The sequence below is a fragment of the Physella acuta genome, unplaced genomic scaffold (genome assembly GCF_028476545.2).
Source record: "Physella acuta isolate Inbredline_101_S28 unplaced genomic scaffold, ASM2847654v3 ptg000432l, whole genome shotgun sequence".
Lineage (NCBI taxonomy): Eukaryota > Metazoa > Mollusca > Gastropoda > Physidae > Physella > Physella acuta.
Window position 1 is genome coordinate 105,645 of NW_026731951.1, and position 16,880 is coordinate 122,524.

Genomic DNA, 16,880 nt, shown 5'->3' on the forward strand with positions numbered 1-16,880 from the left:
TAAATTTGCGTGGAGTGTTTTAGCCTTGTATGACAAAGGGTTCCAAAGCTTTAGCGATTTGAATGTTGAATTTTGAGTAAAAATGTTAAGTTGATAAGACGTAAAAAGAAGAGCGGAAAAAGGCACTGTGCGTTTTCTCTTATAGAAAACAGAAAAAAAAACGCCTTGTTATATGTGGAAGACTCATTTGACTAATAAAATACACTTTGATTTATGTTGTAAGTTTTAGACAGATTTTTCAATGTAAGCAGAAAATATGTATACCACAGGTAATGAATTTATGATTATTAAGTATTACACATCCTATCAATCGAGCAGTATTCTCAGAACAGCTAACATCAAACCAAATCGAGTTTTGTTTGTTAGCCGGTCTTCTCACTTCAATACAATATCTTTCCCTACTTAAATTGTAGCTTACACAAGTTTATTGACTTATTATAATAGCCTATTACACAACACTGGTACAACGCTTGAGGCTAGACACGCCCCTCCACCCAACTCCACAGCTGGACAGTGCGTGAAGAACCGATGAGCCATAGATTACCAATGTTCATTCAAGCGTGAATAACACATCTGTGTAGATAGGGTAAAGTACAGGGCCAAAGTGAATGCTTATCAGCTATCTTATCTAGTATTTACATTCGTTGCTACCACACCGTATACGGAGAGATGGACATACATATTAACACATTTGTCGTATACAGTCCGGTGTAAAGCCTGAAGAACGCGTTCAAGCCTATCACAGCATGCCGTAACAAGATTATAAACCGGCCGCTGGATGAATGGCGAGAAGGGGATGAGGGGGGTAAAGGGGATTGACAGTACGTTCTTCAAACTGATAGACATGTCCATGACGCATTGTGTTAGCTAGTTGCAGCCTATCGTGAATTATTTTGATTTACTGTACTATAATATGATTGGTCAAGCGTATCAATGAATCTCTTCCCATTCATAACTTTTCCGCGCATGCCATTATATGGAGTTTGATTTAAAGTTTACTTTGTAGTAAACAACTTCCATCCCACTTATTTTTAGAACAAAAGGAATTAAAATGCTACTATGAACAACATGTATAATTATGTTTTTTTTTTTATAGTTAGTCGAAGCAACTCTATATTATCTAAAACATCAAACAAGCTTGTTTACTTCCTTCTAAGTGAGGGTTGGTTCTCAGTTTGTAGTTGGAGAGGAGAGTGGGCTAAGTAATTCTTCAATGACAAAATATAGCCAATACTAAATTGATATATAAAACATATACTTTAATCAGACGCTAAATGTTCACACCGATATATAAAATGTTTAAAGAAAAATATAATGAAGGAATGGGCAAGCATTGTTAACATTGTTATATATTGCTGTGGCCTAAGACACACTTTTAAGCTTAAGTTTTTATCGATTAAGTCTGGAGCACGCTAGCTGTTAGCATCAACATTTTCTTCTTATACTGTCGGCGGCGACACGCAATGGTTTGGTTTAGCACTGGAGGATTTATCAGAGTTGTTGTAAGGTGTTGACTTCATTATGTCTCTCCAGGACTCTGTCCATTCATCTGCACCAGTCCCGGTGAATGTCCAAAATAGTACCCGCCCCTAATGGGTGAAATACATAGTACACATCTCATTATTTTTTTATTGAGAATGGTTTTAACAGTTTTTTTTGTTTTATTAATAGTTCTATTGTTTTATTTATTTATGTTTATAGGCTGCTACATAGTGCTATTAGTCAGTTTTCTAAAGGAAAAGAAATAAACCGGGAATGATCTCCACTAAACTTTCTCGAATATTCTTATGTAAAATAACAGGGGATGGGAACTAGGGATTTAGATATGATTTTTTATCCATTTTAAATACTTAAACTTTTTAAAATAGAATAAAATCTCGTAGAAAAAAGAATTGCACACCAAGTGAAAGCCAAATAAAATAGTGTGCAATATTATTAGTCTAATACATAAAGCTCAATTCTGTATGTTTGTAAAATGTTTAATGTGGATTACAAAGGAATATAATAAAAAATAATAAAAAACGAGACCTCGATGGATTCAAGTGTTAGATTATTAAAGCGCTAATGGTCTAAATTTATTAGTTAAAAATTAATACTGAAAGTGTTGGGAAATAACTTTCATGTTTGAAACTGATAGTAATAATTGTCGGCATGTTCATTAAACACAATTTTAAAAAAATATCATCTTTTAAAAAAATTCTAATTATGTCTGAAAATTATTTATATTTAGTCCATTAGCACTTACTTCCCTTTGATAAATTAGGAAAACACAACTACTTCCCTTTATAAAACATTGCACTTTTTATTACTTTGTTTTGGTGTTGGGAAAAAAAAATACATAGTTAGCGGGGATTGATCAAGTGCAAATGTTGTAGATATTTTTAATACTGCCTTTTATTTATTCTATACACTGAACTTACTGTTTACTAATTATTTCTTAAATCAATAACAGTTAATAAGCAAGGTCCTTCATGACCTATATGTTTATTTCTTTCCGTTTACGGATGAGCTTTGAGTATTATAATTTTGTTCACTAAATTGAAACAGGTGCGTCCGCTGGCGCCCCTGCACGGTTCGATTTGGCGCCCTGGGCTATCATGTGAACGCTATGCTGCATAATTTTGTTTTAAATAGTGCGATAGACTATGAACAAGAAAGATTACTATAGTCTTTAAGTGAATCAAATCCGGGCGTCCCCCGGCACCCCGACAGGGTGCTGTTTGGCGCCCCGGGCCTTCCCGTGTACGCTATGGTACCTACGTTCGCGTAAGTGAGTTCAAAAGACTATGAATAAGTTGGTTACTATAGTCGTTTACTAAGTTGAATCAGGCGGTTACGCCGCACGTCGTCATGGTGCGATTTGGCGCCCCGGGCTAGACTGTGGACACTTTGAGTTTATCTTTGCGTTTGTGTTTTCTTTGTGTTGGAGTTTAGGTTTGCGTTTGTGGTTGTGTTTGCGTTTGGATTTGGGTTTGGGTTTGTTTTCTTTTTTTTTCTTTGCGTTTGTGTTTTCTTTGTGTTTGTGATTGTGTATGTGTTTGCGTTTGGTTTTGTGTTTTCGTTTGTGTTTGTATTTGCATTTGTGTTTTTTTGGTGTGTTTTGGTTTTGTTTGGTTGTGGTTGGGTTTGTGTTTGCGTTTGGATTTGTTTTCGTTTGCTTTTTTGTTTGCGTTAGTGTTTGGATTTTCTTTGTGTTTGTGGTTGGGTTTGTCTTTGCATTTGTTTTTCTGTTTTCGTTTGTGTTTGCTTTGTGTTAGTGTTATTTTTGCGTTTTTTTGTGTGTTTTTGTTGGTTGTGGTTAGGGTGGGCAATGTCTGATAAATGCTGATTACTAAACATACAAGTTATGGTCCTTTACAGATACGTTTTCCAGAGGTGCCAGTGCAAGGCCTCGCCGGGACGGCTAGTATAACATAAATACGAAGAAAATGGAAACATGATGAACGGAAGTAAATAATACATGAAATAAAAAGTAAAGTATGGGATCATTTTTTAGACCTAGTGATCCGTTGGGCAGGTGAAGCAGAGTTTATATATTTCTTGACCTTAGCATATAAATGGAGGTGTGGTCAGCACTTTACCAAAAAGCCTTTACTTTCCCCGAACATCAGTTGGGTACCCATTAGAGATTATTAGACTCAGGGACGTTCTACTGACTTGGACCCTGATTCGAACTTGAGACTTTCAAGTTAGTAGCCTAGTGCTCTACTGCTTGGGCTTCGCCGTCAACTTCAAAATGATATTATATTCAGTAATATTTGAGGTATTCTAAAACATTGACATTTTAAGCAAAAACTTACATGCACAAATAGTTTCATTTTTATAGAAACTTTTGTTACAGGCACTCTGTCCAATATACGCTGACACGGTTTGTGATAAAGACATCTTTTAAAAGTATCAATATTAGAAATTTTTAAACTTGTATTTTAATGTAATAAATTATTTTTTTTTTAACGATGTCAGTAGATTTACAGTACCATCGAATAAATGTTACTTAAATTAGAGAGTATTGGTTCATAATAGCTTGCCATGTCGCTTTGATGAAATTTTGTCTTCGGACATTTACTTAGACCAAAAAAGTATTGCAACATCTTTTTTTTTATATTAAACATTTTACGTTAAACTACCCAACCGAATACTGAGTTTACAATAACATCCCAGTAAAATTACAACTATACTTAAATTAAGCTTACTACAAAACATATTTAAATGTAAATACATTACCCTCATCTATGAAATAAAGACTGCACGTACATTAAACTCTGCGAAATAGTCATAATTCATTTCTCTTACATTATGCTCCCAAACAAAATTGCGAATATACTTACAGTAAACTCTCCAAGGTAAAGTAGACTTCCGTCTGTCTGCATGTCATGTAGCTCCGAGACCAAGATTTCAATGTTGTTTACATCCATGTTACAATTTGTGTTTGTATTAGCAACATTCTGTTCGCTATCTGTTATGTTGATTTCCATTACTTTTGGAGCTCTGTTAAGAATCAATAGATAACATGAGATACACACTAACAAAACAAATATCAACACTGTTGAAGAAAGATACATTCGCAGTAATTCATCGTAAATACAATTTCAAGCATTTTGTACTGATACATCTAATTTATCGTTCGAGCAAAAAGGCTTTTAACACATCTAAATTGAAGTGTAACTAGACCACCCCAAATCTCCGTAATAACTATGGATTTAAGCTCAGTTATAAAAGGCGTCAAGAATGTTTGAAGATGATTGTATTCCTCTCTCCAAAGAATGATCTCCCCTATTCTTTCTCGAATATTCTTATATAAATCTACGGGGGATGGCACCTCGGGATATAAACATGATTTTTAATCCATTTTTAATTACTTCAACTTTTTAAATAAACCGGGAGTGATCTCCCCTAAACTTTCTCGAATATTCTTATATAGCACTATGGGGGATAGCACCTCGGGATATAGACATTATTTTTAATCCATTTTAATTGCTTTAACTTTTAAAATAGAATAGAATCTCGTAGGAAAAAAAGAATTTCGCACCAAGTGAACACCAAAACATATGCGTATAATAATGCGGAATATTATTAGTACTTGATAATTTCACTTGCGTTTTTCTTTAGAAATCTGAAATAGCGTAAATTACTACTTTCAGTCAACAGAAATTACTCAAAATTTGATAGAAGGCAAAGAACTAGATCGTTTATTTACAAGTGAAATAATCAAGTTATATGCTTTTGAAATACCATAGTAGAATAAATTCAGCTTCTGGTTACAGGCAATCGCTGAAAAGTTAATACCGAACTACAAATTAAATATACTACTTGTATACGAAATTTAATCAACCTAGCTGTAACGGTACTCAAGTTATCTTGTTTACAGACATACACACAGACATACACACAGACACACACAGACATACGGACAGAATTATAAAGACCGACTCGATGACGCATAGAACACCGAAATTATGATAAACCTGCATTTATTATTTTTGCCCGATTAAAATAAGTCCCCTATACTCGGTATATGATGAAGTACTAAGGTGTAAAACGATGAAAACTCAAAATTTCATGTGATTTTTGTGCACGATTAAAGTACTTCCCCTAAACTCTCTATATATAAAGTATGAAGGGGGTGCAAATCGAAAGTTTGATGGGAGGGGGTGCAAATCAAAAGTCTGAGGGGGGGGGTGCAAATCGAAAGTTCGTCCCCGGGTAAAAAAATTGGAACCCCCCCCCCCTTGAGACGATCCTGGCTACGCCACTGTGTTTACTTATATGTGTGACATTTCTTTTATCTATCTGAAACAGTACTCCAAGATATAGATATAAAGTTTGATGGGAGGGGGTGCAAATCAAAAGTTTGAGGGGGGGGGGGGGGGGGTGGGTGCAAATCGAAAGTTCGTCCCCGGGTAAAAATTGGACCCCCCCCCCTTGAGACGATCCTGGCTACGCCACTGTGTTTACTTATATGCGTGACATTTCTTTTATCTATCTGAAACAGTACTCAAGATATAGGATTTTGAAAAACTAAACATAGAATAATATCCACTTCTGGTTAGCGGAAATCGCTGAAAAGTTGAAACAGAACTACAAATTAGAGATTATACTTATATATGAAATTTCAACAACCTAGCTATAACGGTTCTCAAGTTATCATGTTCACATACACACACAGATACATACAAACACACAGACATACGGACAAAATTTCAAAACTATTTTTTTCTCACTCAGGGAGGTGTAAAACGTAGAGATTCGATCTTTTGGAGGATTTCAATAATTCCTCTATGTTTGTATACGAGAAAGTAAAAATAGATTAGAAATCATGGATATATTCCGAGTTATATAAGAATATTCTAGAAAATTTAGAGGAGATCACTCGCCGTTTATTTTAGAAGCATATTAATAAATGTTACCTAAAAATTGCAACTATGAGAATAAAACCAGCTATAAGCAGCATTGCTCCAATTATTATATTAGGAGAGTTTGGCTGGTCGCTGTCGTAATCATCTGCTTCACTATACAACATATCCGCAGTATCTCAAAGAGAAGAATATAAGTTTTAGTTAAAGCGTGGTATGTATTATAAGTGAATTAACTTAGAACTAGAGCTACCAATTGATATTTACCATTAAAGAAACAAGATTGCTATTGTTACCAATTGATACTTAACATTAAACACGCTAGATAGCTAGCATTAATAATTGATACGTACATTTTAACAAGCAAAAATACTAGAGTTACTAATTGATGCTTACTATTAAACAAGCTACATTCCGTGTCTTTTTCAGTAAACGCTTCCTTACACCCAAGAAGACAAGTTCCATCTGTGTAGCTACACCAAACCTTTGTGTCGTTGATCAAACATAAGGAACTGCATGCTGTATGACATAGTAACCAACAATACAAACTGCATTAAGGTTTTAGTATAGAATGTTACAATGAATAGAAATATTTATTTAGTAAAGAAAATTAACAGATACTGGTATTTTTAGTTATATCTTTACGTGTTTTATTTTAAAGCATTCTAAACTTTGTATCTTTCATTTACTAATTCCAATAGCTTATACTTTCACCTGTGAATAAGTTCTTTACTGCGTTAATTAAGTACAATCTACCATTATCACAATTTTTTCCCCCTGATATCCAGACAGTAGAGCCTACATTTATCACAAAAGATTCCGTGAAATCCAGGAATACACTTGAAACAGTAACCGTTAGTCGCGTTGCACTGTGAATTTAAACAGGTGTCAGAGCAGGTGCTTGTACAGTTTTGTCCGAAACGGCCACTCTCGCAATCTGCGTTGAATTACGGTGTTAGAAAAAAAATTAAAATAATTACTTAACTAAAAAAAAAAACATCAGTTATAGTAGTGTTGTGTTTTTCATTAGCATCAATGGTTATATGCTATTCATTCACCGCACTTTGTTGAAACTTAATTGTTAAGATAAACACGTTACCTTGATCACAAAGCAAGCCAATTTTGCCAACATTACAACTGAAACACCGACCATTGACGTTGTCACAAAGTTGGTCTGAACAATTGGTGCTGCAAGGCTCGCTACAATGATTCCCATACGTTGTAGCACTGCAATCTGTGTAGTTTTATCCACAATAATTAACTGCCTTATTAAACTACAAATATAGTTATAAATTACCGCCTTATGACCATACATGAATAAGAAGATCAGACACAAATAAAGCAAACAACGAAATAATTTTTTAACATTAAAGATCGATAATGAACCCAACCAAGTACATGAATGTATGAGTTAAAACAGGACTAAGTCAACGCAAGATAAAATAAACTTTTCTCACCCTCATCACAAAAGCCGCCCTGTTTCCCAATAATACAGCTATCACAGGTACCATTAACGTTGCTACACTGTTGACTGATACAGTTGGTGCTACATCTGTGTGTACAGTTCATACCATAGTATGTATTTTCACAGGCTGTTCAGAAACATATGCATTCCTTAGACTTTCTTTAAGATTTTAATTTAGATTTAAATTATCTTAAAAGTATCTTTTTTTAAATTTTTCCTTGCTAGTTCTATACACCAAATGTATTGACATGTACACCAATGTATTATCTTTATCATTTGATGAATGCCAGTGTGCGTATATAAAAAGGGCGGAATGTATACAATGTTTTTTCAAATCAATTTTTATTCTCATCGTTTAAACATTATAAATTACTCTAAGTCAATAAATGATAACTTACCGTACTCACAAAACACCCCTTGGTACCCAGCTGAGCAGCCCAGACATGAACCATCGATATTGTTACATTGTTGGTTTAAACACCTGCGACTGCACGTTTCCGCACATCCTGCGCCGTAGTGTGAGTCACTGCATGCTATCAAAGACAATTAAACCAGTGGCGTGACAGCCATTAAAACATGTCGGACACAGTTCACTGGAAGACTTGTTAGTTTTTAAATTCTTATACAATAATTGAATCGTACAGTTACTAACACCCTTCCCCTTTTCACATGATTGCTTTAAACTGTGCACATTTAATATTAACGTTTGCCTATAAACGTCTATCAATGCAGCTGTTTGTATAATTGTATGTTTGTATAATTGTCATCATTTAAAGTTATCTTATGTACATTATGGTGCTACTTCCCAGTCCATTTATACTTAAATAACTATTCAACTATGTTTAATCATTGAACTGGAGAAAGCGTTTTTTTTTCCGTAATATTTTATAATTTTTTGCCAACTTATCACAAGCTAAATGGTGCTTCTGGTGCTGTGCGCTAGGTAGACAGTACTTAACACTCAGTTTTTACTATATTTAACATGTATTTCCTGATTTTCTGATCTCTTTAATATAAATGTAGTTTCTCATATTTAAAAACTATTGTATAGAAAAATATCAGTATAGATTTTAAAGAAGTATGGCAAACTCTCTTATTTTTTAGACTTTATTTGTAATTGGCATACGTTCCTAAGATTACATTTTGCCAAAACCCAACACCATTTATTTCAAATCGACTGACATGCTACTCTTTGAACAAGATACAGTACATATACTGATTGTAATACATACGTGTAATCAATCTTCATCTCTAACGTTTATTTGTTAACACCAGCTTACCTTCAGAGCAGCCGTAACCTTCATAGCCTACAGGACAACCCGACAGACATCCGCCTGTTGTTGGAAAACATTTCTCAGTTCTATCGTTACAGCTGCAAGGGATGGAACATTCGGGCCCATATGCTTTAGGTCTGCAGAAATGATCTACGATGTAAGCAGACAGTAAAAGAAAATTTGTTACCAAACTGAAACTAATATAAAAAGCGTAGTGTTTTAACAAAACATTAAACTAAATTGTTATCCCTATTTGGTAATTTACATTGCAGTATTTTTTTAACCTGCTAGCTGTCCGCATTTAAATTACTACTAAGTTAAAATATATTTAATATCATTTAACATAATTAAAACTCTTCATATTTCTTACGACTAATAAACATAGATGTATGATTCTATATGTCGTGTTTTTCTTACCGCTGTAGGTCTCCACCTCACATAGCGTTAATGTGTCACTAGTAGAAATGGTCACACTTGAAATATGAAAGGCTGGGGGTCTGGTTGTGATGGTGTAAATAGTGACGTTATTGTCGGGGTTTCCATCAGTGTAACTAAATTCTTCCCGATTAAATGGGCTGCTGCATGTTAATTTAAATCCTTTAATCCGGGCCCTTTTGTCTTCTGATAAACAAAAAAATTATTACACATCTATGTAACTTATTTTTCAATTTCTTTATTAACATAGTAGAATAGATTGGCATAAAATGCCGTGTACCTCTGTTATGGATTACAAATCTATTCAGGAACAATGGCTGACTAAATGTGACTTCCCATACGCCTGGCTCATTGAACAAAGTGTGTGAACATGATTTGTGAGTGTAAAATTGTCTACTTGTGTTCCCGTCTACAGCTCTACTTGAATCAAATGATACACCTTCAGCAATAAACGTAGAAGATTGCCAAGTTGATTGCTTTAAGGCTACGTTACGACCTAAGAAAAAAGCCAAATTTATGACGTTTTTATAATTGATACATTATAATATAAAAAATTAAAAACAAAAGAATAAGTTACCTTTATCTATCTATATATATAATTATCTTCTTGGAGACGCTAGAAAAGAAGCTGTAAGTGCGCTCCCTACCACCCCACCCCCACATGATCTGGTGAGCTGTGGTTCACGTTAAATGTCTACAATCGTAGAGCCGGGTTTAGTGACGGCTACTAGGGGCAGATAATTTAGTTTGAAACGATTTTAAAATTAGGGAAGGTAACTATGAGGAGGCTTCTTTCACGGGGGGGGGGGGGTGTAGGGTAGGGGTTGGGGGAAGGAGGGTGGGGGTAGTATCGTCCTTAACGACCTACTGATAGTGTTTTAAACCAAATATTTTCAGTGGCAGCATTGGTACTGTCGAATTCACAAATTATGAATTACTGAAAAGTAGAAAACAAAACAACTAAATAGCGGCGAACGTGAACGTGAACGTGACCGAAAACGTCAACGTCAACGTCAACGTCAACGTCAACGTCAACGTCAACGTCAACGTCAACGTCAACGTCAACGTCAACATCAACATCAACATCAACATCAACATCAACATCAACATCAACATTGTCCGTCTCTCTCTCTATCTCTCTCTCTGTGTGTAGACTTGAGTGTGTATCTGTGAACACGATGAGTACCGCTATAGATAGGGTTGATAATATTTGATATATAAGTATTTATGTTACGGTATTCACGTTATCGTATTCACAGACATACATACACACGCACACTTACACACGCACGAACATACTGGCAAAGCCAAGTTTTTCCGACTTGATTACGGGTAAAACGCTGAAATTTAGATAAATTTATATTTGAAATTTTTGCCCGATAAAAATAAGTCCCCTATGTTCCGTATATGAACAAGTACTGAGGTGTAAAACGGTGAAAACTGAAAAAAATGCATGTGATCTGTCTGCACACTTACAATATATCCTCTATATTGTGTATACGAATAAACCGGGAGTGCACATTATTTTCTACTAGGTTATATTCTATTTATAAAGGTTTCTAAACTTTCTCGAATATTCTAATATAACACTACGGGGGATGGCAACTCGGGACATAGACAATATTTTTAATCCATTTTTAATTACTTAAACTTTTTATAATAGAATAGAATCTCGTAAAAAAAAGAATTGCACACCAAGTGAACGCCAAATAAAATGTGCATAGTAGTGCGGGATATTATTAGTACTTTATAAATTCACATGCGTTTTTTTTTTGAGAAATCGGAAATAGCGTAAATTACTACTTCCGGTCAACGGAAATTACTCAAAATTTGGAAGAAGGCAGAGAATTAGAATTTGCACATGTGAAATTTCATTTATCTATCTGAAATATTACTCAAGTTATAGGCTTTTGAAAAATCTAAAGTAGAAAAAGCTCCACTTTAGGTTATCGGAAATCTCTCAAAAGTTGATATGGATCTTCGATTTTGATATAATAGTTATATATGAAATTTCATCAACCTAGCTGTAACGGTACTCAAGTTATCGTGTTTACACACACACACACACTCACGCAGACACGCACACACACAGGGACATACGGACAAGATTGCAAAATTATGTTTTTCCGACTCAGGGAGACCTAAAATGTCGAGATTTGCAAAAATCTCGATTTTTTTTTGCACGATTACAAGACTTTCTCTATACTTCGTATGTACGAGAAAAGTAAAAATCAAAGTGATTGCGTGTGTTTGTTCGTGTGTTTATGTGTGTGTGTGATTTGATTTGATTCCTCTCTGTATACAGTTTATAAAAATACAAATTAATTGTAGTTTGGTACCGTTCATTCAAATGTCTTGGTACTATGGAAAGTTGATGAGAATTCTCTTACTATGGTAATACAAATTAATTAAAACTTCTTACTTGTGGCGCCCCGATTGTGTGATAATGTCAATACACGGTTTTGCGCCCAGTGTTCCAGAGCCGCTATCGTAGCACTTGGTATCAGTGAATTGGGTTTTTTTGCATAGCGGGTAAGGGGTACTATTATATTCAGCGCTACACCGCGTTTACACTTATGACATGTATACTAGACTTGATCTACTAAAGTGTATACTAAACATGTTACGGGTATATGGAACATCTTCTGAGTCGCAGGGCACAAAACCACACCCCTTTTTATGTTCTGTGTCAAGTTTTTGTCTTCGCTCGCTGAGCGAAAACATAGGACATGTTCTGAATTTTCAGATGAGTGCGCATGCGTCAAAAGTAGTAAGCGCATCAATCATAGTTCTCAGCTGATTGCAAAATTAAATATAGATTCTATAATGATTTTGAGTTTTCGAGCACACGATTTCATAATTTATGATTTCTCTAGGCCCTGCTAAAATTTACATTTTTATAATTACTTATTATTTCTTTAATTAAACCCCAAACACGTTGTAATGAAATAATGTAATGTCTAATTGCCTTAAAACCAGTTGAGGTATTAATTACGAAAATATTAATTAGTTAAAAAATTTAATTGAACCAAAGTTATCTCCAATTTTTTCTTGACCAATATTTTGTTTTAAGTGTATCAACATATTTTCAGTTTCCGTCTGACATGAATAAATCTTAAGGTCCACCAACCAGAATGTGCTCGTGGGATCACACATAATCAAGTAACTATAAAAAAAAAAACAGGCAGATAAAAAAGTCATAGGCTAATTATTTAAGTTTAAAATGGGACATAATTAACCTCAGAAACGAAGTGTGGTTGGGGGTATGCCATATGCCCTACCCTCAAAACTAGATCTACTTTTATTCTTAATAATAGACTCAGTATAGTGATAACACGATCTCAATACGTTTAATGAACTTGACAAATGCAAGTTATCTGAGAAATCGGGCCTCTACTTCAAGCAAACAAATATTTAGCCCTGTTTATTGGAAGCACCGTGGCTACACCATTTTCCTTTTTAAAAAAATAAAGCTGTGTGCCTACTATCTACGTTTTTTTTTTTATTTTTTACTTTGATTACTCTTTATTTTAATTGTCTGGGCCTATATAGCAGACGCTCCATGTCAAAGGTCATCATGCTTGTTTTATAAAATGTTCTATAACATGTTCTATAAGTGTGAACTCTAAAGTATACATGTTCTGTGGAGAAAATTGTTCCAGATAAAAATAACTTTTGGCGGGCTTTGTATTTTGGAAAATGTATAGTATACATGTCGTAAGTGTAAACGCGGTGTTAAAATAGCTCCAGCCGCAGCAGCCGACTCTCTGGCGATTGCGTTACACGAACCGTCTTGTCAACCCCCCCCCCCCCCCCCCCCTCCCGTGAGCTCTATAGCTCCTACGTTAAATTTAAGGAGTTCGATTTAATATGCATCAGATGTGGCATTCTAGTTGTTTACAAAAGTGAATTAGGTGTGATTGCCGCCCTATGAGTACTATGGTGCTTTTGTTAGCTTTAACGAGCGCCCTGCAGTACCGACTTGGCGGCAAACATTATTCGATGATGAAATCGAGCCAGGGGCCGTTTGCTGCGCCTCTGCGGTAGTGTACTGTGGACTCCCGAGAGCTCCCTGACACCCGGTCGGTCGTCGAATTTTGTGCACTCAAGGTTTTCCTACAGCAATCCCGTGCTTCGATATATATTATACAGAGAATATAGTGCAGGTGTTGTTTACCGTTAAATAACGGAGCTTTAGATAACAAATTTACGTGTCAAAGAATTTAGGATTGCTAACATTGAAGAAACACTGTTAAAATATTAAGCCCGACTTTCTTCTGAGACGGAGCAATGCGCGACGACGGAACGATAGTTTAGGAATAAAATTTAGTTACAAATAATAAACGGATAAACGAAGTTGTTTTTTTAAATAGAAACTTAAGCACAATTTGCGCCTATGATTGTGTAGAACGTAGAAAGAACTGCTTAACTTATGTGGAGCAACTTAATTTTTTTACTGTAGCATTTATTTTTGTTTTAACATATATAACATAAAAAAGAATGAAAAAAAATGGTATTAAAATATTTACCACCGTTGATGTGAACAGAGCAAACCATTTTGTCTGATTTAAAGTCTATGAGAACTTCTTTTACTAACACGTTTGATCGGCATAAGATCTCAGTGACCTTAAGAGAGAATTTAACCACTTCCATCCTATTGCACGGGATGCTTTCTCCATTTTCTTTGACAAATGAAACTTGGGGATTTTCTAGAGAGTCTAGAATGAAAAAAAAAAAAAACAGATTGGTGTCCCCTTAAACAATATAAATCTAATTCCAATTTATTCGAGCTGATGCATAGGGATTACCGGACATATGTTCACACCTAAAATATGTGTTGTCACTAAATAGGCCCTATAAATGTTAGCTTTTATTTGTATAAACATTACAACAATATTTAATCTCATATAAAAACATTTAGTGTTTTTATTTGTTTAAGTGTACAATGCATATGCTTTTTTTAGGATTGCTAAGTTAACACACAGGAAAATATTTGTTAGACATTTTTGACACATTTATATATTTCACCCTAAAATATATCTATTTTAGATGGCTATGACAGTTTTTAAGGATACTATCTATCTATATATACAATTCTTTTCTTGGATACCCTAGAAAACACCGAGCTGCAAGCGCATAGCAGGCCCCTCTCTTCCTAACTAGGCATACCCCTACCACCCCCACCCCCACATGGTCTGGTGAGCTGTGGTTCACGCTAAATGTTTACAATCGTAGAGCCGGGTTTAGTGGCGGCTATTAGGGGCAGATAATTTAGTTTGAAAGGATTTTAAACTTAGGGGAGGTAACTAAGAGAAAGCTGCTTTCGCGCGGGGGGGGGGGTAGGGTAGGGTAGGGGTAAGGAAAATAGGGTGGGTGGTTGGGGGGGTCGGCTCGTATATATAACTCTCTGCATGGACACCACGAAGCAAGTCGACCACCTAACCCTCCTCCCGCCGCCTCCATCGATCTCCTGGCACGTGCAACAGATTATTTCGCTACCACCCCCACCCCCAACAATCTGGTGAGCTGTAGTTCACCCCGAATGTTTACAATCGTAGAGCTTGCTCGAAATAGTGACTGCTGTTAGTGGCAGATAATTCAGATTTTAACGATTTGAAACGAAGAGATGTAACAAGTTATTCTTGATCTTTTCATTGCAATGTGTAAACTGTCTTCACAACAGCTGATTTCAAGGGCACGGAGCATAGTTTCTTCCAGGCGTCTCTTCGGGGGGGGGGGGGGGGCAAAAGAGCCCCCCCCTCCCCCCACGAAAAAAGTCTACCATCCTCCCCCACCCCCGAACGAAATGGAATTCATATAGAAAATATATACATTTAACAGTGTCCGCCATACCCCCCCCCCCCCGAAGAAAATCTACCGCCCCCCCCCCCGAAATTTCAAGTGCCCCCCCCCCCCCCCCGAAGAAAAAAGTCTGGAAGAAACACTGGCATGGAGGAGGGTGGGTAGTGCTGAATTCACAAATTAAGAATTACTAAAAAGTAGAAAAAAAACTTCTAAATAGCAACGTAATTTACTCCTTGGGTCTGCTCATTTGTATTAATTAAGCGTGGACACGTCGTTTGTCACTGACAGTTAGTTTAAACTAATTTAGCGCGGTCAATAGGTCAAACGTTTTGGTGTCGTTGTGCCATTTACGTCTTGTGCCCGTTGATGTTTACAGAAGAAATATGCTTATAAAAATACATGTCTTGAGTTTTTAAACAGTTATATATAAAATATTGTTCGAAAAACCGTGTTTTAGAATGCATTGTGAAAACCTAGGATTTATATTAAACCATATAACACGTTATCAAGTAAGATGTTTACATACCAGGTTTATCGAAAACAACTCTAAGCCACGAGACATAATAAGCTATCTCCCACGACACAGTAAATGTCTTAACACTTGCACACGTCTTGTCATCGCCATCTGTTAATGTGTTGTTTGACACTGTGGTTCCTGTTTGTACAGTAGCGAGATCACCTGTTTGACGGGAAAAAGTCAATAACATAGATGGTGATTCTACCACCTCATGACATACTTGTATACATTTCTTATCGTCAGGCTACTCACCGTATTGACATAGATGACCAAACCATCCCCTGTCACATGTAGACCCTTCTGTACACTTTCCGTCAACATCACATTGGTTATTGTCACAGCGACATTTAAACTGACAGCTAGAGCCGAACCAGCCAACGTCACATACTGAAGCATATGTAAAACATTCATATTTAGTTAACTGTTATTTCATCAGCCTAACAAATATACCCTACACTGATTCCTTCGTTTTTAAAAGTGTGTTCCGGATATAAAGGCAGCTATGAGTAATCTATAATAATAGTTTCGCTGTCTGTCACTCTATCTATCTTTGTGTTGGGAACGATATAGAGAAAACACAAGGAAGTAAAAACTTTAAGTCATACGGAAAATGAAACGTAACGTTACATGGAACATATTGAAGAAACAATTTCATAAAAAACGTTTTAATAACAGGCTTTTATGTAATGATGCACTAAAAAGTAGAAAATACATAATACACTACTATTTAAATTACTATAAAGAAAAGCGTGGAGCTCTTCTCAAATATTAGTAAAGGTATCCAATAGGTACTAAAGTGACCTACGCTTTTCTTTATAGTAATTTAATTAGTAGTGTATAATTTAGTTTCTACTTTTTAGTGCATCATTACATAAAAGCTTGTTATTAAAACGTTTTTCATGAAACTTTTTTTTTACAAGCTTTTATTTAACTTGCTTCCTCTGTCGTCAGTCGTCAGTCGTCAGTCGTCAGTCTGTCGTCAGTCTAGATCGAAACGCAGGAGTGAAAAGAAATAAAAAACAATTCCCTAA

General features: G+C 35.6%; 2 protein-coding genes across 2 annotated transcripts; both read right to left on the reverse strand.

The window, feature by feature from the left end:
- Nucleotides 1–1,287: 1,287 nt before the first annotated feature.
- LOC131942899 (uncharacterized) lies at nt 1,288–7,286 on the reverse strand. The gene is made up of 5 exons (XM_059302869.1): nt 7,156–7,286; nt 6,750–6,872; nt 6,408–6,531; nt 4,329–4,488; nt 1,288–1,589 (listed from the first exon to the last, which is right to left on the reverse strand). The coding sequence occupies exons 3-5, from the start codon at nt 6,518–6,520 to the stop codon at nt 1,440–1,442; spliced, it is 423 nt and encodes a 140-aa protein (XP_059158852.1). The 5' UTR covers nt 6,521–6,531; nt 6,750–6,872; nt 7,156–7,286; the 3' UTR covers nt 1,288–1,439.
- Nucleotides 7,287–7,399: 113 nt separating this feature from the next.
- LOC131942907 (uncharacterized) lies at nt 7,400–16,260 on the reverse strand. Its single transcript, XM_059302873.1, has 9 exons — nt 16,125–16,260; nt 15,859–16,011; nt 14,057–14,245; nt 9,808–10,023; nt 9,510–9,713; nt 9,099–9,242; nt 8,217–8,351; nt 7,811–7,945; nt 7,400–7,587 (listed from the first exon to the last, which is right to left on the reverse strand). The coding sequence occupies exons 1-9, from the start codon at nt 16,258–16,260 to the stop codon at nt 7,400–7,402; spliced, it is 1,500 nt and encodes a 499-aa protein (XP_059158856.1).
- Between the last annotated feature and the right edge of the window lie 620 nt (nt 16,261–16,880).

Excerpts from the sequence above, each read along its gene's own strand:
- LOC131942899 (XM_059302869.1), bottom strand. The coding sequence starts at position 6,520 with ATGTTGTATAGTGAAGCAGATGATTACGACAGCGACCAGCCAAACTCT. Across the intron at positions 4,489-6,407 it reads CTCATAGTTGCAATTTTTAG|AGCTCCAAAAGTAATGGAAA; the intron begins GTAACATTTATT and ends GATTCTTAACAG. Across the intron at positions 1,590-4,328 it reads TTTACCTTGGAGAGTTTACT|GGGCGGGTACTATTTTGGAC; the intron begins GTAAGTATATTC and ends TTCACCCATTAG.
- LOC131942907 (XM_059302873.1), bottom strand. The coding sequence starts at position 16,260 with ATGAATGTTTTACATATGCTTCAGTATGTGACGTTGGCTGGTTCGGCT. Across the intron at positions 16,012-16,124 it reads TCTACATGTGACAGGGGATG|GTGATCTCGCTACTGTACAA; the intron begins GTTTGGTCATCT and ends CCCGTCAAACAG. Across the intron at positions 10,024-14,056 it reads CTCTGTTCACATCAACGGTG|GTCGTAACGTAGCCTTAAAG; the intron begins GTAAATATTTTA and ends CTTTTTTCTTAG.